The sequence below is a fragment of the Centroberyx gerrardi genome, chromosome 11 (assembly GCF_048128805.1).
Source record: "Centroberyx gerrardi isolate f3 chromosome 11, fCenGer3.hap1.cur.20231027, whole genome shotgun sequence".
NCBI lineage: Eukaryota > Metazoa > Chordata > Actinopteri > Beryciformes > Berycidae > Centroberyx > Centroberyx gerrardi.
In genome coordinates, this window is record NC_136007.1 from 19,820,584 (window position 1) to 19,848,439 (window position 27,856).

At 39.8% G+C, this 27,856-nt stretch overlaps 1 protein-coding gene across 1 annotated transcript in view; it reads right to left on the reverse strand.

Annotated features, from left to right (window-relative positions):
- Positions 1-27,856, reverse strand: part of npas2 (neuronal PAS domain protein 2) — a 33,753-nt gene that overhangs the window by 1,551 nt on the left and 4,346 nt on the right. The window contains 21 exon segments of the mRNA XM_078286495.1: positions 534-744; positions 1,313-1,405; positions 2,337-2,521; positions 4,136-4,285; positions 4,288-4,368; positions 5,996-6,202; positions 6,688-6,774; positions 6,920-7,017; positions 8,504-8,630; positions 8,746-8,830; positions 9,731-9,878; positions 10,182-10,288; positions 11,293-11,375; positions 13,450-13,565; positions 14,332-14,445; positions 16,171-16,291; positions 17,219-17,308; positions 17,959-18,050; positions 18,558-18,712; positions 20,823-20,879; positions 24,653-24,848. Of these exon segments, the coding sequence (XP_078142621.1) occupies positions 534-744; positions 1,313-1,405; positions 2,337-2,521; positions 4,136-4,285; positions 4,288-4,368; positions 5,996-6,202; positions 6,688-6,774; positions 6,920-7,017; positions 8,504-8,630; positions 8,746-8,830; positions 9,731-9,878; positions 10,182-10,288; positions 11,293-11,375; positions 13,450-13,565; positions 14,332-14,445; positions 16,171-16,291; positions 17,219-17,308; positions 17,959-18,050; positions 18,558-18,712; positions 20,823-20,879; positions 24,653-24,708 (2,463 nt within the window). The 5' untranslated portion in view covers positions 24,709-24,848.

A 27,856-nucleotide genomic window follows, 5' to 3' on the forward strand; every position in this document is an offset into this window, starting at 1 on the left:
AAAGGAACAATTATAACATTTTGTGTTGTATAAAACAATCACTTGAGAGACAGAGCCTCTATCTCACAATATTCAAAAGATGTTTCGAAGGATGTTTTTGTATGTAGGAGGATATAAGCTAGCTACTTACAAACAGTGCTACCAGCAAGACTAACTCTAGCTATCTGTAAATTTTTCTTTTTTTGTTAGCTAGTGACTCGTTTTGTTGCTACTGGCCAAAGAAGATAATTAAGTAAAACACAATTTAATATCTAATGAATTTAGAGCATACTGCAGCTTTTGTATGAATATAAGTTTTTAAGATGTTTAAAATAATACAGTCTCTGCCAAGTGGTTGGCAGTCTGTGGAAAGCGCACAGTGAGAGGTTGCTGTGGTAACTAGGGATTCAGATGCAGTGTTCAGCCTGAAATTACCATAAAATACTAAATATAAAGCCTTGGGTAACTGGGTAAGACACCATTTGAGCAGCATTACACAACGCTCCTCCACAAATTGCGAAGGTTAGGAGAAAAATATGCCAGAGGAGTTGTACCTGAAAGAACTGCTGGGGCTGCTGCAGCTGCAGGGAGTGCTGAGAAGCCTGAGGCTGAGTGTGGTAGGCCGGCTGGGACTGGTGCGTGATGAAGCTGTTATGTGGGATCATGATGGGCGACGTGAAGACCGGAGAGGGGACCAGGACGGCGTTGCAGTTGACCTGTTGCATGGTGAATGAAGGGGCGATCATCTGCTGCTCCAAGGTGTATCTGTGTAAATGGCACAATCAACAGGTCAGGTACATAAAGAACAGTTTCTATTTTTAAAACCTGACGCCCCCCCGTCCAAACACAAACAAGCACAAGGGCTGCATTCACACAGCAGAGCCAAGTATCAAAATTCAGCCTCCTGACAGCTCGACACGACACTGTTCTATTTGTAGCATGGATTAGACTGTGTGCCGCCATCCTTCATAAAAACATTCTTTCATATCATCTTCAACTTGACAGACAATTTGCAATTAATGGAATAGAGAACAGACCGATCATTATCTCTCATTCTTAATCTTAGGCATGAGGCTTGCAGTGTGTGGGTGTGTGTGCATGCTTAAAGCTAAATCATTCTGATCTGACCATCCAAACAGAAAGCACATGGCCATGTATGAAGTCTGAATGCGATGTGAGAGACGCAGCTGATACAAAAATGTCCAATTCCATCCTTTTTACACAGCAGTGAAAAGATCAGATCTGTGCCACAAGAGCACAAAATCTGATTTTTGTGTGTGTGTGTGTGTGTGTGTGTAGGCTAAATCCATCCACCCTGTCATACTGTACTCACTTGGTTTGTGTGATGCCTGTGTTGCACTGGGAAGGCTGGGAGGTGACACTGCTACTGGGAACCAGGGTCTGCACGGGCTGGTTGAGAAGCATGCTGCAGAAAAGAACATCTCTGTTGTTTGAAGAGCTGGGAATCAGAAAACTCAAAGCATGACGTCAAAGAACATGATGTGTGCACCTTGAGCTTTTGCCTTATGTGCAAAATATGGTGGGAGTGTAACAGATGAGGAAAAAATGGTTTCCATGAAGGCACTAAAGGGTTTTTCCTTGGATTTTCCTTAATCCTGATCAGTAGGAGGAGATCAGGCCTCCATTTCCAACCTTCAACGATCTGTGCCAAATCATTCAAGAATCAAAACACGATTTTAATATCAACCCACCTTGTCATAACGTTGTCTTTATTTTGATTTTGATCTTGAGTTCAATTATTTGGACATGGACATATAATTATCTGGCCCATACTCTTATTTAACTGAATTTAATAACAATGACTGTGAGGTTACAGTACAGACTCTCAGCTTTAATTTTCATTAATCAGATAATAAGGTAAGAACTAGTACGTGTCCCATCATTTCAGGGTACACAGAGTATTTGAACAAATTAAAATGAATTCAATAAAGTTATTCCTCCCTGATAATATTCCTTGTGAAATGTATGGGATGGAGAGAAAACTGCTCAAGTTATTGATGTCCAGGCTCACTGTACATCACTCATACCAAATCAGACTGTGAGACAAGCGCTACTGCATTCACAATGATTTCCATGTTTGTCATACTGCCATTATAATCTATGGTTTTGACTATCCATGATTTTTGCATTTCGTCAAGTGAAATTTCAAAATGAGAGAAAAATATGCGTAACTGGGAGCAGGAGCACATAATGTTAGAATCAATTAGACTTCAAAGAGTAGAATGTGTCTTAACTTGGGGCTTCATTGGGCTGGTGTCAAAGATAATTCAAATAGTGAATGTGTGTGGACCATTTAAAAAAAAAAAAAACATAATGTGCCTTTCCAGGACTCTCACCGTAGTTGTCCATCTTGGTTGAACTCGCTGTCTATGTGTCTTTGGTTTGCGTCCTGCAGAGGCCTGGTGTTCGTCTGGGAGAACATCATGGGGTTGCTGTAGAAGGGCATGGTCAGACTTGTGTGCGTCTGCACCGGCAGACTCACTGACTGGACCTGCCCGCTCCGTACGAGCCTCTGCTGGACCTACGAGAAAAACAGAAAGATATATCCCAGGTTAATCAGACACATATCTAATAACACCAGTAATAATAACATTCACCAGCCAGTTTCAACCAAAATCCAAGCCTACATGATGACCAAAAGACCAAAAGTATTGGTTTTTATTTTGTGATTTCACTTGCTAATGTTACAATGTGAAAGTCCATAGAGAATGAATTGGATAGAATGGCAAATTGTTACTCAGTGATGCTGTGAAATCAGCTAAGTGGCAGCAAAAAATCCTGTACTCTCAAGAGTCTTTTTAATATTACAGGTCAAACGAAAGTAAGTACATTTTGTGACAAAGTAGACCTCATTGTTGTAGATTTCAAGTATTCCTTACATCAGGAAAATAAGATGCAAGGTAGCATGCATGCCTGGTGTATTTAGTTTATCTTCTTAAAAACAGGGTAACCTTTAACAACAACTAAAATTGAAATAATTTCCCTCGGAGTTGTGAAGCTGCTCTAGGCAAAACTGCATAAAAATCAATTTCCCTTCATCCTACCTACACGAAAATGTATATGAAATCAGCACAAAAGGCACAGACCATAGCTGTGTGTTTAAAGATTTTAGGAGGTAGAGGGGAGCTAGCAGGCCAAGGTGTGAGCATGATGAAAGAGCAAAGTAAACACCACTCAAGCCTGGGCAAATGATTAAAAATATAGATTTTGAACATGCTTTCAGGTTTGAGTACCTTTTTGCTCCAGGGCAAACAAATAAGACCCATATGAAACTGAATCCCAAGCTGTCAGCTGTTGAAATATTTATATTATATTTATTCAACAAATTTTCTATCATATTTAGAGCTCAGTCCAAACACTGTCTCCCTTTCAGTTGCTGGGTATTATTTCATCCAGGGGCTGTGTTGTAATGTTGATATACTGATGTATTTATCTCTGATGTACAGAGTTTTTAATTAGTTTTATTAACAGAGTGGCGAGAAGCACTGAGGTAGCGATTGATGTTGTTAATACTGTGAATAACCTGCTGAGTGTATTGTATTATTGTTTTGATTAATGTTTTGTGTCATTCTTGCCATGTCAGATCTGCCGTGCTGACCCCTCCCTACACCCCCCCCATCCCCAAAGGGACCACAATAGAAATAAGCCTCTGGGCTTTATTGTGTTATCCTGACTTTTTCCTTTTATGTATGCACTCAATGCCCTGGCAGAGCCGGTGTTTTTCAAAATGAAACTGTCAAATAAAATCAATCAATCAATCAATGAGTCATGCAACCTGTATATTGTGGGTACTGAAGGTACTGAGTGGTTAGCTGCTAATGACTGAAGGAAATTTGCTCCAATATTGATGTCCAATATTGTTTTCCTCTTAACATTTGGCGATAGATTTTCAAAAGACTGTGGATTACTACTTGCTAATTAGCTTTGTCTGTCATACTTGAGCGATGTTATACATTGATTCATGTTCATAAACAAAAACTCATTTTCTCAGCTTGTGTCAAAAGGCAACATGTCACAAGCTGAGAAAGGTGGTTCAGCAATCTGTCTCCTAGATGTCAAGTTCCAGTTTTCCAGACTTGGTAACGAGTTCAGATTGTTCACACTCCACCGCTCCAAAAACACAGTGGTGGTGTACCTGGGGAGAGGGCGAGCTGTGCTCTCTCATCAGAGAGTGAGGAGATGAGTTGTGGGCTCCGCAGGCCGGGGGTTTGGGGTGGCCCGACAGCTGGCGGATCACTCCTGACTGGCTCTGCTGGGCCGGCCTGCCCGGGCCCTGCTGCTGGGCTGCTGGGGCTGCTGGGGCTGCTGGGGCTGCTGGGGCTGCTGCACCTGCCCAAAGTCATTGTGGATAGGCTGCTGTAACAACATCTACACCACACACACACACACACACACACAAACACACAGCATGGATTTAACCTGCACTTGCTATGAAATTATTTTCAACATTAAGAAAATAGTGAAACCTAAAATTTTCATGTTCAACTTGCTAAACCATGACTTCTGTCTGACTGGATGGAGAAAAGGTCAGACAATGTTTTTCCTTGATAATTCCTGTTATTTTAAAAAAAGAAAAAATATGGCTCAAATGTTACTCTGCATATCTTGTAGAAAACTGCCTATAAGCTCTCCGTTTAACAAGGAAGGCATGAGAAAGAGTTCTGCTGACCTCCCTCATTTTGCAGCAAGTGAACATTTGATAGCTTCTTCCAGTACATCTGTCTACTGTTTTAAAATGATATTAGCATTTCTGTTACTCCATTTATATTTACGACCACAGGTACCACAGGCAAAAAGCTTCCCTTTCAGTCAGTTCAGAAGGTACAACTCGTAACTTGCTAATTGGTTATCTGCTGCATACTAAAGAGTGTTGGTGTTATGAATCACGGCTCGTCTCATGTTGCCTTCACACCCAGCAGGCAATGACAGTAAACAAAGGGACAACAACCTCTCTTTGCCATAAGAATACTGCGCCCCTCCAATCCCCTTGGGAGGGCTTGGTTATTGCAGAATTAAACAAAGGGGAATAACTGTATGTGACATGAATATGTCCCAAGGAAGGGTGGGGCCTCCCTTGATGTACAAAGAGCTGCACTATGGGTGTGGCTGACTTCACACTGGCTCCCCAAGGTGCTAGCAGTATCACCTTGACAGTGCATGTTTAGGAAGCAAGAAAACTCCAACAGCTTCCTCCAAATTATATATCCCCTCTAAACTATTTATATGCACCAAATTTCATAAACTGCTAACACATTATAATTGTTAATTTGCAGAAGCTTTTTATGATATTATTAATTTCATGGGATATTATATAGCAAAAAATGTGGAATACAGTTTTCCATCATACGTTATTTACCATAACTAAGCAAAAAGATTAAAAAGGACAAATGCCTCTGTAAATTACCAAATATTTAAGAGTTAGAGTTTAGAGTTATTTAACAGAAACAAAATCTCAACCAAAAAACAATTTTCTAACTAAGATGCAAATTAGCGTATAATACTAATACTAATCTGTGGTACCTCCCTCTAATACTAGCTACTATCACGTCTAATCATGTCTATTGAGTAACTTGGTTAAGTGTAGTTGGCTGAAATTGATGTTTCTGGCCTCTTGGTGGGGCCATTCCTCCATCTGGGAGGGGTAAAGCAATGTTCTGTTCTCTTACTTCAACAGCTGAGATGTAAACAAAATATATTCTTAATAATTATCTGTTTACATGAAAGCCTATGGGAATGTATTGTCAATGAAAGTCAATGTTTTCCCCAAAGCAGGAGACGAGACTTGCATGCACTTACTACCTTTTTCCTTTTCCAAACAAAAAGATTGAAGTGCATTGTGATATACTTTAAATCTTATGTAATTTGGGAGTGCTGCTCATTTAAAATTTACTTGAGACTGTGTGACACTTCTGTCATTCTGTTGAGGAATGCTTAAATGACCTACAGTATCTCTCACCTTCAATGTTTTTTGCAAGGTATGTAGTGGGAGTATTACCTGGAGATTAGCTAGTTGTAGCTTCTCCTTAATGTCGTGCAGCTCCTGCTGTTGCGTCTTAATGTCAGCTTGCAGGATCCGCGTCCTTTCCTCCAGCTGCTCCTTCAACTGATTCATTACACCTAGCTGGGGCTGCTGCAGCTGATACATGGACTGCTGCTGCTGCTGCGTCTGCTGCTGTTGCTGCTGTTGCTGCTGCTGCTGCGTCTGCTGCTGCTGCGTCTGCTGCTGCGTCTGCTGCTGCTGCGTCTGCTGCTGCTGCTGCTGGAAACACAAGATCCACACAACATACATTACCACAGCCTGGGAGTATTGTTGTGCACTTTAGTTGAGGTTTTTCTGAACAAGTTGAACATGGTAGGTGAGCAGATCTTAATGTGTAAGCATGAAGTATTAAACTGTGTATTAGTAGGGTAGCGACAGGACCAGCACACCAATCTCCTCAGTGATATGAATTGATTTCTTTTAGCAATATGTTCAAAGCCACAAAAATCCATTTCCAATGTAATCTCAATACTGATTTCCATCTTTTGCACTTTTCACAAAGCAATCCTACAACTGGGCCTGGAGGCATTGTACACAAATGACAGAGGAAGTAAACAAACACATAGGCAACTGTCATAATAATGTGATATTGTAGACAAACAGAGGAGAGGAAGGCAACAGGCAGGAGAGGAAGTCTAAACACCAACCATTACGGAGTGCTTGCTGCAGGTAGGAGAAAGGGGGAGGCTCAGTTGGGGAAGGAGGTCAAAGGAATTTTGTCTTTGTACCAAAGTCTACAGGGGGAAAACAACAGAAAGTTACAGTTTAGCACAATCCCTTCACATGATATTTTGTCTACTTTGTGCAATATTTTTCCAGTGACTACTTTATCTTCCAGAGACTGGCAGGTACACATAAACGTTGGGTGAACTCACTGACCTTTGAACTACTTGGTTGGAGTCTGGTAGCAGTCTTCTCTGTCCCGATGGATGCAGACTGCCACGATGGTGTGCAAGCCTCTGTGTAGGAGTTAGCTGCTGGAGGAAAGAGAGATCACTTCTAAAAATGTTGGTAGGGGTATTCTGTCTGTTTAGTCTCATTATTTGTGCTGTTTTTCTTAGTCGATTGATAGTTGATGACTATAATGGCAACAATTATAATTTGGATATCCCAAGGTGGAGGTATACTCTCTCTTTGAGTTCACACAATAGTCTTATGCCGGGGCTTTTAAATGCTGTATGAATCATCAATCAAACAACTGACTCCAATTAAGAGTTTCTTTTATGTCCCACCACTTGTTCGGTCAATCGTCTGGTTTAAAGAATTAGCTGATCTGTGGCATAAATGAATGCGTTGAGAGCAAAAAGCTCACCGTTTTTCTTTCTTTTGACAGAATGAACTCATAGCTTAAACTTCCCTAACTTTCACAAAATATGCATAGTTTCCTCTACTTAAAAGAGCGAGGAATGATAATACCCATACATTTCTTCGTAGGTAGGAGAAAATTAACTAGGGCTTTTCTGAGATAAAGGCAGAAAAAACTGTAATGAAATGCATTTCTGTGCTGGTTGTATAACATGCTGATTCACTAGCCCTTGACACTGCTACAAACTGTAATGCATTCAGTGGATGCTTTTTCCATCGTTAAGTGTCTCTTAGACACATAGATAACAATTCTTGTTATGAATATATGTCTTTTCATAAAACAAATGTCAGTGTGTGTGTATGTGTGTGTGGTGGCAGGGGTTAAGTCCAGCCCACTCTGCCATTTCCTGCATCAAGTTACATTTTGGTCATTTGGCCCTATAGACCGCTGCTCTGTTTACTTCCTAATTTTCTGAACAGCAGCTTATAATGAATCTGAGAAGCATATGCAAGCCCACAGTCAGTAAAAAGTATCCATTGCCACTGTGTAATATTGTACATAAATACGCCAATGGCAGTGAGTCAAGTGCTTAGCACCATAGACGGTGGGTGTCAGAGCAGCTAAAGTCAGAGAGATTGGAGCTCCCAGAAGATGCTCAAATAAACAGGGCAAGCTACTGTAAGCCTTGGAAACCTTCCATCATAGATGCATCTTCACCCACGTATAGGAAGGTGGGTGTTTTATAGACTTGTTGTATTCAGTAGGCCAGTGAGCTGCGGGTCTGCGTACTTACAAAAGTTGTGGGTCTGTTTACAAAGAGGTAATGAGCTCCTGGACTTGGTTTGTTTTTTCAGATTCCAGGAAAAATATTCAATTGTAGGATTTTCTCCAAGTATTTTATTGTTAAACGAACAAGCGCTAGTTACTGTCTCCATTACTTTTGAACCCGAACTTAGGAGTGTAACCTAAAGGAATCTGCAGGGAATCAAGTTCACCACTTCTTATATGCCAACAACATTAATAAAAAAAAAAATCCTTCTTTTTCTGCAAAAAATAAATGGCAAAACAGTTCCTCTGACCATGCAGCAGTAGGATTTCTGTACATATTGACCCGGTGTTGATTGAGTTAGCACTTTAGGGAGCAGAGGATGACTCACATGCAGAGTCTGACATGGCTGTGTGGGAGGACTTCCGGGAACTGTGGGAGGATACAGAACGTGCACCGCTGTTTCTGTCCCGCGGAGGGTCCAGGGTGGAACAGATGTCCAAGTACAGCTCCTGAGCCTGCGGCACAGAGGAATGTTCAACACAGAAGGCCTGGGTAATAGATTTGAAATATATAATACAGAAATACTGTCCTCGTATACTTCACGTCTATTCTACAACACTTGACACTTACCTTTATGGAGGAGGTGGCTATCTCAGGTGGCGACATCTCCTCGAGGCCAAACGCTCTCCTCCTCTCAGCTCGCACTTCAGCGTAACTGTACAGCAGAGGTAGAAAGAGTAACTGTAGATAAAGCTGGCACATCTGAAGAAATGCCACTTGTCTTGGGTACGTCTTAAGTCATTGCAGACAACCCCAGTCCCAAGAATTACTTCTCCTTTGGATCAAAAATCAGCTGGACCAATTACACTCTTTACTTTACAACAGCCGTTTCTCAGTCCATTCCAATTTTAACAGACTTTAATATACATGAATCAATTTCTGACCCTGTCTATTTTATGCGAAGGGGGAAAGGCCAGGTGATGTGTGGCAAAATGGTGGAACAACAGCATTTTGCAGGAGACGCATTTAAACACTGATGGGAATTGCTTATTGGAATACTTTCAGATAATAGCTTGGGGAATGTAAGGTAAGCAATTATTTTAACGTCTCTTAACATTTTACATCTCTTGCAAAGTTAGGAGTGTACTTGTTTGAGCTGAGATGAACAGGGCCAGAACTTAAGATAAAGCTAACACAAGCAGGGTTACTATGATAGGCAGGTGATCCCAGTCCAACTGGTTTCCCACCAGTTACACTGAGACTTGGATGAACAATGGAAGGCGTAGAGGTAAAAGTAAGCTGACACTGGCGCCGTACCACCAAAACAATAAGTGGATGTACAGCAGGCCAGAAAAACATGTTTTGATTTGTGATCCTGACAGTGTAAAACCTGTTGTTTACCATAAGGAAATTTCCTCCTGTTTACTATAAGGAAATTTGTTTCTGTTTTACTTGTCCTGTCGGTTCTTTTGTTGTTAATTTCAAGGAAGTAACCGGAGTTCTCAATGCAACACCTGGTCTCTTTCACATTCACTGAAGCTAGGGCCAAAATTCAAAGCTCACCCACACAAAGCTTTGGAGTACCTGAAGGAAAGCAGGAATAAAATAGGCTTACCTGACAACTGTGTGAGTACAGACAATGAACTCGGGTTTGGAGTTCCACTGGTGGTAAGTGATGTAGTAGTGAGTCTGCAGCCAAATCCACTGCTGACCTTTGGTCAGAAAGCGATAGTAGCAGGATTTACCCTTTCCAAACTGCATTACTGAGGAGAGAACAGTGGAAAAAACCCATCAATACTGTGTTCAGATGCTAGAAAATGTAATACTGAGCTTGTTCACATTGTACACCTACGTATGATTCAACATCCTAAAACACTGGGGCAGGGTTAACAAACTCTACAATGCCTCACAGGTCCAGACTTTTTCCGTTCACTGGTGAAGTGGAAAAAGACATGTAACTATAGCAAGATGACCTATTTTTGGGAGATGGATGCCTGGATCCGGTGGCGGTGAGGGGAGTGTCAGTAAGAAAGAAATGGTAGGGGAGGGTAGACAGAGTTGCTTACATTGCTTATGACACTGTGCTATAAGCTCCAAGTCATCCACATGATAGTAATCATAGCCAGACGTTCCAAGAACCTCAAAGGGCAAATAGCCTATGATTGGTGAAGCTCTGTGAAAAGAAAAGAGATAATAGGCATGTAAGAAATATTACATAAACTTACATATTGTTTAAAATGGAAAAGAAAAGCTGTGAAAACCAATGAATAATGGGATCATACAGACACATAGGCCTATATTATCTGAATACACCTGTATATATTGTATTTCAGAATAAAACGGGGTGCAACTTCCTCATGCTTTTTCTGATAAGGAGACAAAGAGATGAAAGTTCACCTCACTAAATGAAGCAAACAGCAGAACATTAGTCATGCGCTCCAACTGTGGAAACAGACTACAAAACACCACATGTACAGCTGTAGCATAAATTTTGCTCACTTGATATTCTCTAAAAGCGATTGCTGTGTAAAATCCATTTAGCCCAGGCCCCCATAAGTCAAGCTCAGTGGCACACAGGTCACATTATGGAGATTATGGAGATGTTTATTCAGAGATATTTATTCTTGAGACCCAACACACAGCAGCTCAACATGGAGCTGTGAGAGTCTTGTTACAGCTCAGCAGAGGATTGGACGAACAATTTCCTCCCATGGTTTAACCACTGCACAAAGTTATCTAACAGTCTTCTGAGAATGCAGCTGCTCTTTGTACTATGATCAATCAGGTTATTGATGGGTGGGTGTTGGTCAATGTCTACTGATAGCCCACCTCTGGCCCATTGTCTTACTGAGGGTAGCACTACATCTGTCCTGGTTATGATTGGTCTTTTGACACTGGTTGATTTGCAGTTTCAGCCTCTCTCACTAACCAGGGTGGGACTTAGACGTGCATACCAGGCCACACAGTGGAAACTGTCATCATCACCCTGTAACGTCACTATAGTGTCAGCTAGCAAATGGAGCCAAGATTACATGCAGTCATGTAGGGACATATTAGGGCTGTATAAGCGCCAACTTACTTCCCATAAAAATCTCCCAGCAGAACATAGTAACACAAATTCTTGCTCAAAATCTAGATGGCCCAATGATAGGACAAAGAATCATAAAAATGCTTTACCTGTGATCTAAAAATAGGAACTTCCATTCAAGGCTGTGTCTGGATGTGAATTCATCACAAGGATCTTCCACGTTACACAAATCCTAGTCAGAAACAAAGTCACATGGTTAGAAAGTCATTATTAGTATTCCATGGCAAAGCAAGGATGTTCCAGTCTTGTTACTAACAGGGGTCCACCTCAAGGCACATAACACTGCTGTAGCTATTCAAATTCTGCTATTAAAATTCTAATTAAAATTCTACTCTATTATGTAAAGTTGCTTGTTATACTGCCACCATCTGGTGGCAAATTTGATTGCTCTAGCATGAAGCATTTAGGAATTATGCCTCACTTCCTGTTTGAGTGTCTTCGCAATCAAATTTGTTTGTGTATCACGGCCAAACAGCTTTGCAGGAGAAACGGTGAAAAAAAATTATAAAATGATTAAATTAAAAAATGGCGGAAAAACTATTATGGCAGAAATTAAAAACGGTATGTGCAATGGGTTTGTCTTGATCCAAGGAATCTGAGAACTAAAGTTTTGATTCTATGTTTTACGGTTCAGGAGTTATTGGCTAAAACATAAAGTTGCTTATTATTGGGCCACCATCTGGCCGATATGTGGAATTTGGTTTTTTTTTGGATTAGTGGGGAGATTTGACACCTATCCATCAAATTTGGTGGCTCTGGGACTTACAGTCTCTGAGCTCCAGATCGTTTTAAGGCAGAAAAAGTAGAAGTAGATGAAAAATCCTAACAAAAACAATAGGATTCCACCACCTGCAGTGCTTATAAAGTCTTTTGAACCGTAAGCCTGAATGACATCCAGTTTAGCGAGTGTTTGTTGGACATGCCTGAACTTAATTTGAGAAATAGGTCAATGGGTCTCTACCATTTGTCATCATGCCTATTCTCTTGCAAAACAGCAGTTGAATGAAATCTGTCCATGCTATACATGCTATGCTAGTTACACTATCATACATTCCAATACACAACAAAAGTCAATACATCACCTGCATTGTACACACATTTTCCACCCAATCATCACTGGAAATGTGTGCTATTGTATTATATTTACCAACAACTCCAGAAAATCTCATTTTCATGTTTGTGAAAGGCAGTGGTAAAATAAAAACTCTGTTGTTGGATAGCAAACTGACATTTTCTTACAAGGCACAGTTACTAAAACAATGCTGAGCCTGTCTTCAGCAGTAATAAGTGTCTTCAACTTTTGTTTACATTTTGCGAGGTAATGCATGCCCTTTTGTTGCATATACACTCAGCGGCGACTTTCTAAGGGACACCTCCCCTTTAATGCAAACAGCTCACCCCTCCAGACAGTGAGTCACGTATAAATAAAGCCTAAGTGTAAAGTATGCAGACAGGGTCAAGAGGTTCAGTCGCTGTTCGCCTCAACGTTAGAACGAGCAGGAGGCGTGATCTAAGCGACTTGGAACGTAGTATGATCGTTGGTGTCAGACGCGCCGGTTCCACCATCTACAAAACGGATTTCCCTCCTGGGATTTTCGCACACTACAGTGTCTAGAGTTGACCAAGAATGGTACAACGAACCAAAAACATCCAATCAGTGGCAATCCTGTGGGTGAAAATGCCTTGATGAGAGGCCAGAGGAGAATGGTAGGAGTCATCTAAGCTAACAGACGGACCACAAGTATGCAAATAAAAGCTCAGTACAACAGTTTTTGTGAAGGGCATCTCAGAACACACAACTTGTTGAACCTTGAAGTGGATGGGCTACAGCAGCAGGAGCCTGTCGGGTTCAACTCTTGTCAGCTAAGAACAGCAAGATGTGGCTACAGTGGGCATGTGATCACCAAAACTGGACGACTGAAGATTGGAAAAATGTCTTCTCTTTCTAAACCCCTCTTTCTTTCTGTTGTGACATGCTGATGGCAGGGTCAGAATTTGGTGTAAACCTACCCAGTCCTACCCAGTATTAGTTACATGTACCTAAAGGAGTGGCCACTGAGTGTAAATCTTTGTTATCATGCTGTGGACCGCAGCTTCTTGCTGCCATGCAGCTTTTGATTATTGGTTTAGTGCCAGCTGTTCTACTAAACTGTTCAAACTAAAAATAAAAAGGCACAAGCTTTAGGCTGCTAGAAATTGCACGCTAACAACCAAAATCACAACTCAAAGAGCAAACTGGGCCTTACCTTTAGAAACTGTGGAGTGACTAATCGTACAGTAGCGATGAGGCAGACCTGCTCTTCCAGCGATGACTGCAGGGTTCTTGGTAACGCCAAATCAAGCCCGTTACAAGATGTAGGCACTGTGAGACAGAAGACAAGGTACTTTAAATAAGTAGGGAATATAGGTATGCATAGCTCCAAATGACTAATTCCTCTATAAGGACTATGTGTATGAATATAGGTACTGAGTTACCATTAACACCTATTTAATTCATTCCCAAGATCCAAGTTACATCAGCCTTAGTTTTATCACGTTACATCACACTGTATGTTGTGTCTGCTTTGCTCTTATCAACCACAAAATAGTACTACAGCCATGAAGAACAAGGAAATACATTTGGTTATTGTAGGCTAGTACTCAAAAATGATTATAGCCTCCAGTGATCTGACTTTGACATTATTGCACTCTTATGTATGGAAGCCTCCGATTTTAGAGGTTTAGGAGGAAAAAGTCAACACTACATCACCAGGAGATGAAAACCATTTTCTTGTATAGCTGATTTTCCAGTCAATTAATGCTAGATTTTAATAGTTATTGATGATGAATATAGTTTTTACAGTATTCCAAATTTCCTTTCAAAATATGTAAAATACATTTGTTCTAATTAATAATTTAGAGGTTACGTGAAACTTAACTACAGCACAGTTTACTAGCTAAGGTTAATGTAAACAATGCCAGTACAACAGTGTGACCAGTCAAACTAAAGAAAACTAAGTAGTTGAGTATAAAGATAACTTTCCAAGAAAGCCAAGTAAATAAATATAGAGCAGCTGCACCAGTGTTGCACATCATTTTTCAATTTTAGGTCTGGTAAACAAGGAGGGGAAAAAAATAAAAATACTTACCATTGTTATGAAACTTGAAATCTCCAACAAACTTGACATACTCATATATCGGCGGCTCCTTTGGGTCAATATTACCTCTGGCTAGATGACAGCAAAACTCTACATGTGCCTCACCTGAAAAACACCACAAACCCTCCATCAAACAGGCTGCTTATCATGTTATCATGAAGATAATTAAAGAAGTTCTACTTTCAAGGTAAACAGGCCTTTCAGCATGTAAACACATAATGTACTGACACATGTTTTGAACAAATCCTTTGAATTATTAATACTGTGTCAGAACGCTAGTTAGAGGTCTGCAGTGTGCAGGTGAAACACCACTTGGCAGGGAAATGGCTAAGGAGGGGAAAGCATGTCAATGTACCATCAACACACTCTTTTCAGATTGCACATTGGTGTTCCACTACATGCTGCATTTCTCATTAAGGTCCACAGTCCACTACCATGTATGGTCAGTACAAAATAGGGTATAAGCTACAAAACAACTTTGGTCGCGGGCTCCTTTGTTCTTCACCAGTTCAGTTGTACTGCTATGACATATCTCTTTTATTAGGCTTGCTATCAAGTGTTGAAATTGCCTAAAAAGAAAGATAGGGTTTATATTAGCGAGAATTGGTTATGTAAAAAGTTGATGGCAAATAGTCTTATTTCCAATGGGTGAGTCACAGAAGCTGATTTTCTGTGTGCTGTTTGACTGCATAATAGCTATACTTAAGTTTGTGTCAATCTCCAAGGTGAATTCTGTGAAGGAGAAACTCTCATTGACAAATTATTTATTGGGCAAGTTTGAAGTTTGAAATTGTTGCATTTCACCAGTCTGAGACGTGTGAATCTAAAGATGGACAGCAACACACAAAAAGTGTGTAGTGGCTTATTTTGTATTTAAAGTGTTTACAAGAAAGCAAAAACAAAACTTCTGTGTCACTTCTGTGTCTTATACGTATGACAAGATGGCAGCCGTGTTTAGGTGATTATCTATTCTACTGACACTAAAATCAAAAGGTTCGGAGCGGACTAGTCAAGTAGTTTGGCACACCACTTGATGTCTTTGATATGTAGTTTTTACACAGATAAGATGAAACATGGATGCAGGGATTGTCTCTTTTGAAATGTCTCCTGTAAATGCAGCCAGTAAGAGATGCTGATTACTGCAGACGTGGCTCTGTGACAGTTTACTATTTAGAGTTCTAAGCATAGACTGAGACGCTCGCTATTCCCCGTCTCTCTTTCTCAGAAAAGCCCAATAGTAACACAGGATTAAGGTCAATGTCTTGAGCCCCAGATACTGCGTTGCTCTGGATTACTGTGCTAACATAACAGTGATTAAAAGTCTTAACTATGATACTAGGCTAGCTACTATTATTAGCTAAAAGGCTAATCATAGCCACACACCAGACAGCAATCCAATAAACTGAGAGACACAAATTCGGCAACCTGCTCTATATATATAAGGAGTGTGTCAAGCCAAGTGATGTATCAGCTGAATCCTCATAGACATACATTCAAATGCAAAAACCCTTGACAATATCGATATCAAGAGTCATGTTTGATGTTTTTGGGTTGCAGACATAGAGCTGATTACACAAGAATTTTGGGCTATATATGAAACATGATTAAATATTATCTTTATTTTTCCACATACTTCTCGCCTCCTGATATGGGAGACAATGTAGCAAAAGGGCTGTTATCTGTTATAAGATGTGACTGAATGCAAATTTGGCTCCACTACAGATATAAAGCACCATTATAAAACAGAAATGTGGTGGTACAGTAGGAGAAACAGACAGACAGAGAGGCCAGAGGAGAGTATGGCAACTAGGAAGTCAAGAGGATACTCACTGTCAAGGAAGTCAGCAGTAATGGGGTCACTCATCAGCATGTGGGATGATAGCAGCTTATACACCTCCCCATGTTCACGCTCCGGGAGGAAATTCAAGATATTTTGGTCCACCATATCTGACTGGTGCAAAAGGAGAGATGTATGATGGTCAGTGTTTTGGGATCATGTCATATGCACAAATGTTGCTGTAGAAATAGTGAGAGTAACTGCCAAATGGTCAGTGGTACTGTACAGTTAGGCAATATATTTTTATGCTACAGCGAGTGCAGTGTACTGAGATCAAAAGGAAACCAGTTCTGATCTGTAACGCCTTCAAAAGCATTTCCCCAAGATATTATTCAGATATTATTCAGTTCTTCACCGCTGTTCTACAAGGTTCTCAAGCTACTTGGAGATACCTTGATTTTTTAATTTCAGGTTATTTAAAGTGGTTTCAGACACACCGGGAGCCTATGGCAGTTAAAAATCAGCTATGTAATAGTTCATTAATGGAAAAAAAATGGCAAACAACAGTGTGAGGTATTAACTCTCACGGCAAGAATGACATAGGACCCATGTGTCAAAAATGGTATTTTCAGAACACCTTATGAGAAGTGGAACAGTAGAGTAAATGAGCGTTTGTATAGAGACACACAGCACATCGGGATACACAATATGTGGGGTAATGCTAACTGACTAACATTACTACCAGTCTGTCTTTAAGGCTGTTACAAAGCATTAAAGCATTAATCCTTGCCAGTTTACACTCTGCTGACTACACAGACAGATAAATATGTTGGAGTCAAATCAGCTAACATCATGACAGGCCAAAAAATACAATATTAAGATTCGCTTCAGCAACAATCTAAAAATAAGTGGTTATGTATGTACGAGGGAATGTACGAATGTAGGACAAGCATGTATCCCCGCTTCTCCATGTATATCATACAGTATATCATGATTGCAAAATGTTCACGAAAAATAATTACAAAGGACAACAACAAAACAATGCTATGGGTTACAAATTGGATGAAGGGGATTGTTTTTTTGCATTGCTCTCTCACTTACCGGTAAATGGCCAATGAGCGAAGACACACTGTCAGACACATATATGATGTTTCCATCTGTAGTTAATGCTACCAGGAATCCATCTAGAGCCTGTCAAAACAACAAAGTTAGCACTATGAACTATTACCTGTAGCAGGTTTATGAGGTGTTGTATTGACAGTACTGGAAATATTAAACAGAAAGGCTTAAATGAAAAATTCCACCCTCAGATACTCTTCCACTGTTATATATGATCAATTTGTGAAGTTCAACGCATTCCTGGAGTTATTCTGTGATCAAGTGCTCCAATTTACCTTTTTATTGTATCCACTTTCTCTCCACCTGCCTTGTCTACTTCTACTTCAGCTAATGATTTCCTACATTTCCCAGAATGCCTTTCAACAACCCACAGAGAAGGATCGTGAACGTGCTGCAATCAGCTGTGGGTTACATGTGTAGGTGCAGAGAGTCATGGCGATAGCGGCACAAGAGTTTTTTCCAGTCAAGAAAAAGTGACAGTCGCTCCCCTTACCGAAGTAGGGACATGTCTTGTGGCTGCATTGCATTCTGGTCTATTGAGGGACCCAGGAATGCAAGGTACCAATAGCTGTTTGTTTTTTTTACAGTGTTAGAGTGTTTTAGGGTGGATTTTTCCTTTATAATCTGAGGATATCAGTATTTGTATCTGTCAAAGTACAGTGTCTGTCAAAACAGAACAATCAGCTTTTCTACTAAGACATAAACGTGGCTCTGGGTTTTACCTCCAGCATTAGCTGAGTGAACTCCTCGTTACTGAGGAATGACGGCTTCCAGTCCTGCCTTATATCACAAGATTCATTCTGTGCAGTAATATCTGAAACACATGAGAGGTGAAAGACAGAGATTAAATCTTCTGACGATTTAGACTAACAATGCTGTTTCTATACTGAAATCACTGAAATTAAGGTGCATTATGTTCATGTGCAATAACAGCTTTGGCACTATTACTGTAAGAATACCACAAACCAATACCCTATTTGTTTGTCAGGACTCACAATCCCATCTCATCCACAGTAACTGTCTTCAGTGGCAATTTAATCGTACTACCATTTGCTTTCAAAAATAAAAAGCTGTTATGGGGTATTTCAACAACCATGCTACAGGTGCTGGTTTATGTGCCCGTGCACATATACATAAACACACACATACATACAGACTCATTCCCTTACAGTTTACATACACACACACACACACACACACACACACACACACACACACACACACACACACACAAAGAAAATGACTTATATTACCTAGTGATCCTGAAGAGAAAAAATGATGGATAACATCATGTATAAGTAAAGATAACATTATATCCCACCTTTCTGTTTCTGCAAGAAGTCAATAGTTCTCTGCAATATGGTGGACTTGTCCATCTTGCGTGGATGGCCTTGGCCCTGCAGCATGGTGCATAGTTCCTTGATGAGCACATTGAATTGGTCTCTTCTTTTCTTTTCCGATTTGTTACGGGATGCCCTTAACCAGTCGACAGAAGAATACAATTAGAAATCAGTGGCAATACAGGTTACAGTTCAGCCAATCATGCGACTGCAGTATAACCTTTATTTATCCTGTTCAGATCGAGGACCTCTTTTACAAGACCGCAGCAGCACATTTAGCTGCAGACAAATTAACAATAAAAACAGTTCGGAATAGAAAATCTCAGGAAAAAAATGGGACAAGAGGGAGACAGAAAGATGGAGAGGAGTAACAACAGCACAGTCCTAAGAACAAGCAGAATCTGGAGCTTGTTCCCATCTGTAGAGCGCAGATTAACATTAAAACAAATATGTGCTAAAACAGAGCATGAGGAAGAATTTTGGCTCTTTTAGACAATTACTCTGATTAGGTGATTAACAAATTAATATGAATAAAGGCTCAGTATGTCCTTGATGAATTGATTTACATGTGCCACTCACTTGTGAAGACCTCCCAACTTTCCCTCCTACAGTATGTCTACAGCAGACAATTATTTTGTTTTATGCTCAGGTTTTTCTGAACCTATTCTCAGTCTTTTTGTTGTTGAGCATAATAATCCTCATTCATTGATAAAATACAAATTAGTATGCTATTCTACAAACTATGATCCCTGTTTCACAGATTGGCAGAAAGGCTCCTGTGTGCCAGGTGATTAGACAAGAGAGCTCAGCGCATGTGATTAAATGCCATTACTAAAGCATATCAGCAAATTACTCAAATTTACAGTTAGACTAAAGCCCACTTGTTTATTTTCACCTTATATCCTTACTAATTACAACTCCGCATAGCTGTGACCTACAAGTAGCTAGTAAAAATTAAGTGTGAGAAGTGAAATTCATTTTTCTCTGCTTTTGTTATCCGTTTGGTTAAAAAGAGAAAGACTTCAGATCGTGATTTTAGATGGTTCTTAAATCTTCCAATAGTGACTAATCTGGCATAATAGCAAGACAACTTTTTTTCAACACTGCAATCATCATATTAGTATAATCAGAATTTGTGTAATTAGAAATTTCTTTCCTCACAAATCCCTGAGACACACAAACACAAACTTGTACACATTTCACCAGAAGGCTCAGAGCAGAGATGTTGGAGCAATTTGGAACAATTCAACTTAATTTTAGACAGGGACCAATCTCAGTGTCCTATTCATTGTCAGATTTTTTTATTTTTTTTTAAATGCTAAAGTTTAAAGGATAAGGTTTGTGTGCAGTTTTACATTGTATTAGATTAGACGCATTTGTTATCTTAAGTTGTGTTCAGCTAGCCTATTTCCTCTGTAAATGTGATGTTTTTTTCTCTTTATTCTTTCCCATAATCTGACATTGGAGCCTCTGTGTTCCTTTTTGAAATGACAGCCACTGTAAAACATTTGAACCAAGTACGTCATCACTGAACACTGAAGATGTGTGTTTTTGATCTCCATTATCAAAGAGCAAATCAACAGTGAATCACATAGGGCAGAAAATCATTGCTGCACTGCTCTCTATGGGTTGAAACTTTGAAGCATGTAGCACTGGCCACACCCTAAATCAGTTGTCAAAGGTAAAATACCTGCTCTAACATCATTGATTGGGGCGTGGCCAGAACAGCAACATGCTTCAAAGGTTCAACCCATAGAGAGCAGTGCAGCAATGATTTTCTGCCCTATGTGATTTACTGTTGATGGGAAACCCAAAAAGTAATTTTTTAAAAGTTGGAACTATACAAGTTTAAAACTACCACACACAATCATTTAGTGTTTCTGTCGAGGCTACAGAGTTAAAGTTCATACAATTAAATGGAACAAAAATGGAACCCAAATGTCATAAATTTAATAAATATTGTCTGATTTTTGTCAAATATTCACGATAGCATGCCAAAAAGCATGTTTCATTAACATGCAACATGTTTCTACAAACATGTTTCATTAAAAGAATCTCAAATTCAATGTATTTGGAATTCTACCACCTCTAAATAAAATCCTCCTTTTTAAGTCTTCCTTTTATCTCTCATACTTACTTAAACACAATTCAAGACGCAAGATGCACGTATATACAAATACTCATTGACACAGACACAAATCCAAACCGACTGAGACACACACACACACACACACAAAATGGAGTACCTTTTTGCCCTGTCTTTCTCATCTTCATCCATTAAATCTTCCACACAGCTGTTGGTGCTGGAGACAGAGGAAAATGTGTCAGTGTCGATCAACAGAAAAGGATTTACTGTGTAGCTTACACAGCAGTGAAAACTGACATCAACAGATGTTGTGAAAGCTCGTAATTACACACTGGCATGATACAATATTGACCCCCTTTACTCTAACATGCATCTTGGGCTTCAGGATTTTATTGGGGTAAGAGCTCATTCACATAAAAAGCAAGGTGTTAAAGCTCATTTTAAATGGCTAGCATCCAGTGATTCAGACAAATTCAGGAGGCGGTCAGAGACACTATGGCCACACTGACTAGGTTTACATGCACAGACAATTCCGTTCTTAACCCAGTTACTCGCATGTTAACGTCATAATTCGGTTAGAATAACCCGGTTAACCTCCGATTACGAGAAATGAGACATGAGATGCCTGGCTGACTCCCATATCAAACAGGTTATGCATCTTTAGTATACGTTTTTGCTAGTGGACCGTTCCATCTGTGGGCGGGACACTGCAGGTGGGCAGAAATATACTATTAACTGCTTTATTAATGGCAACAGGGATACTGAGTCATATAGTATCAAAAGTGCATCTAGACAGCTTCTCTGTGCATGTAAATGTAACCCATGAAAAATAGAAACACAGTAGCATTTCTGCTCTACCTCCAACAACTATGTAAACAGAATAAATGTGACACAGCAATGCAAACCAGGGCCATCACATCTACCAATTCCCGGTCTTAAATCAGAGAGGGAAATGAGGGAGCTACAGCTTGTTGAACTGCTATTCTGTTAAACACAAGAGGAGAGAACTCGCCCCTCGAAGATTTGAGAGGGTTTGTCACTTCACCTCAGAGGAGTTTTATGGTATCTATGAATTTATAACAGCAGAAAGTCAAAAGGAAAATGTCCACCAATGATGATGCACTGCAGCAGTTAGGCTACTCCATGCTGAATAGATGGTTAATACAGCAGTAAACTGGGAATGAGTTAAAATAATTATATCTGATCTGTTCAGCAGTAAGCTTCGTTAATGTTTCAGATTACTAAGAATCTATGAAACATATGATATGAGATATGAAGTCAGGCCTATGATTATCTACACAATAAGATATAGCAAGCACATACAGCTAAGTTAGCACCATAAAAGCTTGATAGCTAAATAAGCCTACGAGCATGAGAACAATACAAGACAAACAACATTAGTGATATTAACTAAGAGCTAAGGAGGCATCATAAAAACTAGCATAATAATCTTACAAAACAGACGAGCATTCATGTACTTAAGTTACAGTTTGTACATGTCTATAGGTCTATTGTGGACTCATTCAACAATCATACTGAAAGCATTTCCTTTAACACCCTGTCCACGGTTTAAATACCACTGGTGAAATGTGCTGCTGCTGCGGCCCACTGCTCCGCTCTCCACTGAGGCAGACAGTGTGATATTCATAACTAAAATTGTATAATGCCTGTTTAGACGAGCAGGGGATTATGTGGGGCAAGATACAGCATAGTAATTATAGGTTAAACACAAAGTAAGCAGCGGAAGATGTAGAAAGTCTAAAATAAAGGGTTTTCTTTGAAATCCGAGTTCTCTGTCTCTTATGGTACAGGCAGCATGCCTAGTGAATTGAAAGATAACCTAGGCAACAGTGCTGGACCATTAGATTTTATTCAAATAATAATAATCTCCAAGGTGAAAATGCATTCTGAAGGACTTAGAATAATAGCCGCCTGTTTAGTAGAGTCGCTGGAAAAGTATATTCCATCAGTCTTTTTCCTCTTCTGGTTTGTTGCACATTTTGCCTTTTAAAATCACTAGCAACATGACTGTGGGTTGTGCACTGAGTACAAGGCTTCTAGGCCTTGTATAGCTATCTTTCACAGGCTGTTCTGTCAATATAACGATATATACAGGGGAATTTGTAGGCATAGACATTACTTGATTCTATAACATTTTAGAGGCACATCGCCAAAAGCGCCCAAAAGAACTAAGCAGTTAAATGACTAACAGCAACAAAGTGTAAGGTATTTAAAAAACCATGACAGATTTCTTCCATCATCGTGAATTTACAGCATGGAATTCTTGGAAAGCGCTTTTACGCACCTCACATCATCTCACATTTCTTCTTATACCTTTCAGTATTATATGATGTAAAGTAAAAGGAAATAACAAGTATGGATAAGATTTGCTAAATGTCAAATACATAAGCTCAGTCCATTAAATCCTTCTTGGAATGCGTGTTCTATGCGCACACTCCGACCCACAGTCAACACGCTCTCGCAGGACTTCTCTGAAGCGCTTCCTTGACATAGTTTGTCTGAGAAAAGTCTGTTCAAACTTTTCTGACCAGTAGCTGTCAATATCTGCATTTTTACCGCTATATATTTCACAGAAATACAGAAGCACAATGAATATGTTCAATTCATGCACAGACATCCCACATTTCATGTGCAGGAACTCTGTGCACCTCATCACACTGTTGTTCTGAAGGTATGCGAGTAATCACATGTGTGAAATTAGTTTCGATGGAGTTTTGATGAAGCTCACTTGATCAATGGAAAAAATACGCCGGCCATTCAACTGTTGAATACCGCTGGAGGAGAGGGAGAGGCATTGTGAGTAAATGGGTATTTTGTGGGGTGAAAATTGCAAAAACTCAAAGTTTTTTTAGAATTCTGAAAATACAGGCCCTTAAAGGCCAAATATTTGGAAATGCTATGGTCTCATCCTCCCATGACTGTGTTTGAGAAATTTCAATTTAAAATCTCAACGTCCAGCACTGAAATATCAAAGACAAACTATGGTATACTTATTAGCGGTCAAGTTTTGAAGTGAAGGAAAAAGTACATGCAGTGTTGAAACCTCCTTGTCTATACAATATATTTCTTACAATATACTGTGATTTGATATTTTGCGAGAAGCAGAGAAACCCAACTATGTGGATAACTATTTCATGTCATATCTGGACACATCCTGGATATGAGTCGCATGTTAATGCAGGTAAAGGAGGCCTCTGATGCATCTGTGACTACATTTACATGCAGACAGGACTCCAGTCCAGATGAAAGCACATATCCCAGTTAAGGTCTCATTTGCAAAAAGCTGCTTACATTCACCCTTGATATCCCACTCTTGATAATCCTCAAACATCCACAAACAAACAGAATTTCTCGCTATATGAACCACAAACAACTACAACAAATGGTGCTGGTCACAGCGGTATCTTTTTCAATATCTGATCAACTTCTGATAAATAATCTAATTTCACACTTACTCCTGCTGTTAGCTGCACTAAATAGCAAGACATCGAGAACATGAGACGATAGCTGCTGCAAAATGCCATCAGCGTCTCTCGGAGCTTGTAGCTATGATAGTATGTGAAATTGAGCATGCAAAGACTGCAAAAAAACAGGACATTAACATATCCTCAGTATCCCATCTAACATCAGCATCAGATATTTTATCCAGATTTCTCATAGCCCGGATAAGAGCTTTTTCCAGATACTGTAAAAGGGACACAGTGTTTACACGTGACAACTCAAAACCAGAAAACAAAAGCATTCCAGATATTGAGAGAATATTGGTGTGCATGTAAACATTGCTATTGTAAATCCTGAAATCCCAATCTTCAAATCTCAGCCCATTTGAAATGTTTATGTAGTATGGTAACATCTTTATTATATAATTCAAATGTTAACTATACACACAAAATACAATTTGTAGATATACAATGGACCAGAAAAGCCAATGTCGATCGCAAAGTGAAGTAAACTGGTTTTGGTACTCACTCCCATTCCCTCCGGCTGGACGGACAGGGGCCACCGAAGTCAGAAAGGTTGTCCATACTCACTCCCTTTCCCAGCCAGGCCCTTTCTGAAGTCTTATAAATCCCATCCGCGCTGACAGTGCGTGAACACCCTGGAAAAAACTACCGGTCACCAGCTCCCCACCACCTCTTAGAGTCCTCCAAAGAAACGCCAAATCCTGTGAAAGCAAACACAAATTCATTAAAACAATTGAAACTGGGCAGTACTTTTATCTGCAAATCACAGACAGACGTCTAATTTGTATGACATCAAGCACAGGCTCAGTTTCTTGAAGATGACTTCCACAGCCTAGAAAACAGGGTTTATCTACTGGCCTTATGTCAGGACAGTGACTCAGGCAAGTAGGCATTTTCCTTAGGACTAATGCTAAGCAAAAATATAGGGCATGATCCTGCCATCAATGAAAAACTATCAACTGAATGTTTCTACTGTGAGGGCTTCAGCATGTATTCGGCCCGATAACACTCAATGTTACAGTGCAGACGAAAGTGCATTAACCATTTTCAGTTTCTACCTGGATACAGAAGTTCAACACTAAAGAAGTGTTATGCACAGGACGAGCTCTGTGACCTAGAAAAATGCCTGAGGCAGACATCTCTTTTGATAACCCAGCATAACAAAGGATGTAGAAGAGCCACCTCCTTCACATCCTCTGAATAAAGCAAGCTTAACAACATGGAGCAAGCACCTCTGGGATCTCTAACAGTCCATATCTATTGCAAATAAAACCAAGAACTCACACAGACTGCAGCCTTGGCCAACTGCAGGCAAACAACCGCAGGCTGCCTTCAAATAGACATTATCAAAATGTCTGAATGCAGGCTACAGTTGAAAAGGAAAAACATACATATAAAAAGGTACTCTAGTTGAGACATAATTGCAAAAGGTTAAGTGTTAACATCTTACGGGCTACGTTCAACTGCTCATAGAAGACATAGAGAGAAGCACTCAACAGTCCATTATAATTCTCCAGTTCTTTTAATAAACTTAAAGCAGCGGCAGGGATCCGGAACACAGATGTTTCTTCAGTGTTCCATCTATGTTCTATTGCTGACATATGAGTCACCACAATGTAACTACCATAGTTAACATACATTGTCTCATTAGGCCTTTTTCAACTGTCTGAACTTAATCACATTAAATTTAAAAAAAACACAGAGCAAGGCCTGCTTTTATTCCAAGCCACCATCCCTAAACTGCACTGTTTCCAGTAGCAGAATAAGGAAACACCACATACTTCTTTCCTTTAATCCTGATTAAAATAGTTCATGGTTTTGTGGTCTGGAAATATTTTACATTATGTATCAATTATACGTAAGTTATTATGACAGTTGGTGGGTATTTTTTATTCAATACACTCCTGTATGTCTGACAGTGGTTTCTCTGTGGCCACTTCCTCTGGACCTGGTCTTTATTCCATGCAGTAAGTCGTCTGAGTGACGTACTGAAGTGGCCTCAGGGGGAACCACCATGGACACTGCATTTTGCATCGCTCGCTCAATCTAAATAAGACCCATTGTCAGGGGAGGAATACTGGAATGAAAGTGTAATAGTGAGTTGAATGCAGTGCAAACTTTGTAATAAACTACTCAAAAAGATTATATGTCTCTCTATGCAATGACTCAGGCTTTGGAAGTCCGTATCCAGCACTTGCCTTCCAACTAACTTGAACCGCATCAACAGCATCATGTGACTATAGGGTGAAAAAGGCCGAGATAGAGTCTTATCCCCTTTTCTACTGGAAAAGGAGTCAGTTCAAGTGATGAAGTGGGGGTATGTCAGTGTAGCAATGAGTTATATCAGTCCCCCTTAACTCATCTCACTCCATAGAAAATACACACACACACACACACACACATAGCGCAACTGTATTTATCAAGTCTTTGTGCACCATCTCAAATAATGGTCACTGGCCACTAGTAGGCACTTGCCCTCAACTTGGCTTGAGCCACAGACCACTTGCTCACCAACACCACATGACTATTAACTGAAATATGTGCAGGCCTATTATTGGAAAAACATACATTTCAAGTTACTAAGCAGGTTTTTTTTTCTGGTTCAAGACTGGGTTTACATCCAGAGGCTATAAATTCTGTAAATGTAAATGACTGTAAATAAGTGGATGTTGTTGCCTTTGTCAAGGAGGTGAGAAAGTAATTAGGTGCTTTGTCATTTGTTTTGGGTTGACCACAAATTAACATCACAGTGCGCAGAGAATAGAATAGGAATGTAACGTATGGTAAGAGGGAGAGGAGAAGAGTGACAGTCAGTTGCTTTTAGAAACTGCAAGGTAATGATTACCAACATTAATACAAATACTGATGTATATGTGGCAAAATGCCTATGGGGGAAAACTATGAAAGATAAAGAAAATGTGTAATTTAAGGGTGAATTTGAGGCCGAACATAAGTGGAAATGTAGGTTAACTCGGTATCATCTGGAATTTTCTGTCAAAGAGAAGACTTGGTTCGCTAGCCCTACAGCTATGTTTAGAAATGCCGTTAGAAAAGCACCGTGACGATTAACTGGCTCTGCCCAGAGCTCAGAGTGATGGCTACATGTTGAATCATCATGCTGAGCCATCAGCCAGCTCCCACTGAGGAAGACTACCTTAAACTAGTCCTAATCGTCTGCAACTGATACATGTAAATAAAAAAAAGAAATACAAAACAGATTTTTGTCTCAAAAGTCAAGTGAGCAAGCAAACGAAAAAAGTCACTAGTTGGTAATGATGTCACTTTGGAAATGGCTGACGCTTTAATTATCCTAGACCTGTATACAGGGCTTCCTATGTTCTTTATGAATCCACTAGACAAAACAATCAAACAACAACGATGATGAAGAAATAAATCATGATGCATAATCATGTCACTGGGAACTTGTGTCTGATCTGTATCTCTGTGTGTGTTTTGGCAGCAGCCTGCTTCCCTCTAGGCAAACTGATTAGTTTCTCCTGTTTCAAAGAGGAGAATTAAAGATATCACAAGTCTAACTGTTGAGGACGTTTGAGTCAAATATTGTTGAGGAAATGTTGATGCTTGAACATTTCAATTGTTGGGACTGCTGCACAGCAACGTTCTCCACAAATAGTACATTTTTGGAGTTTAGAACAAAATTCACATGGGTTTTCTATTGAATTAGCCTAACTCATATGGCCTTATTCTA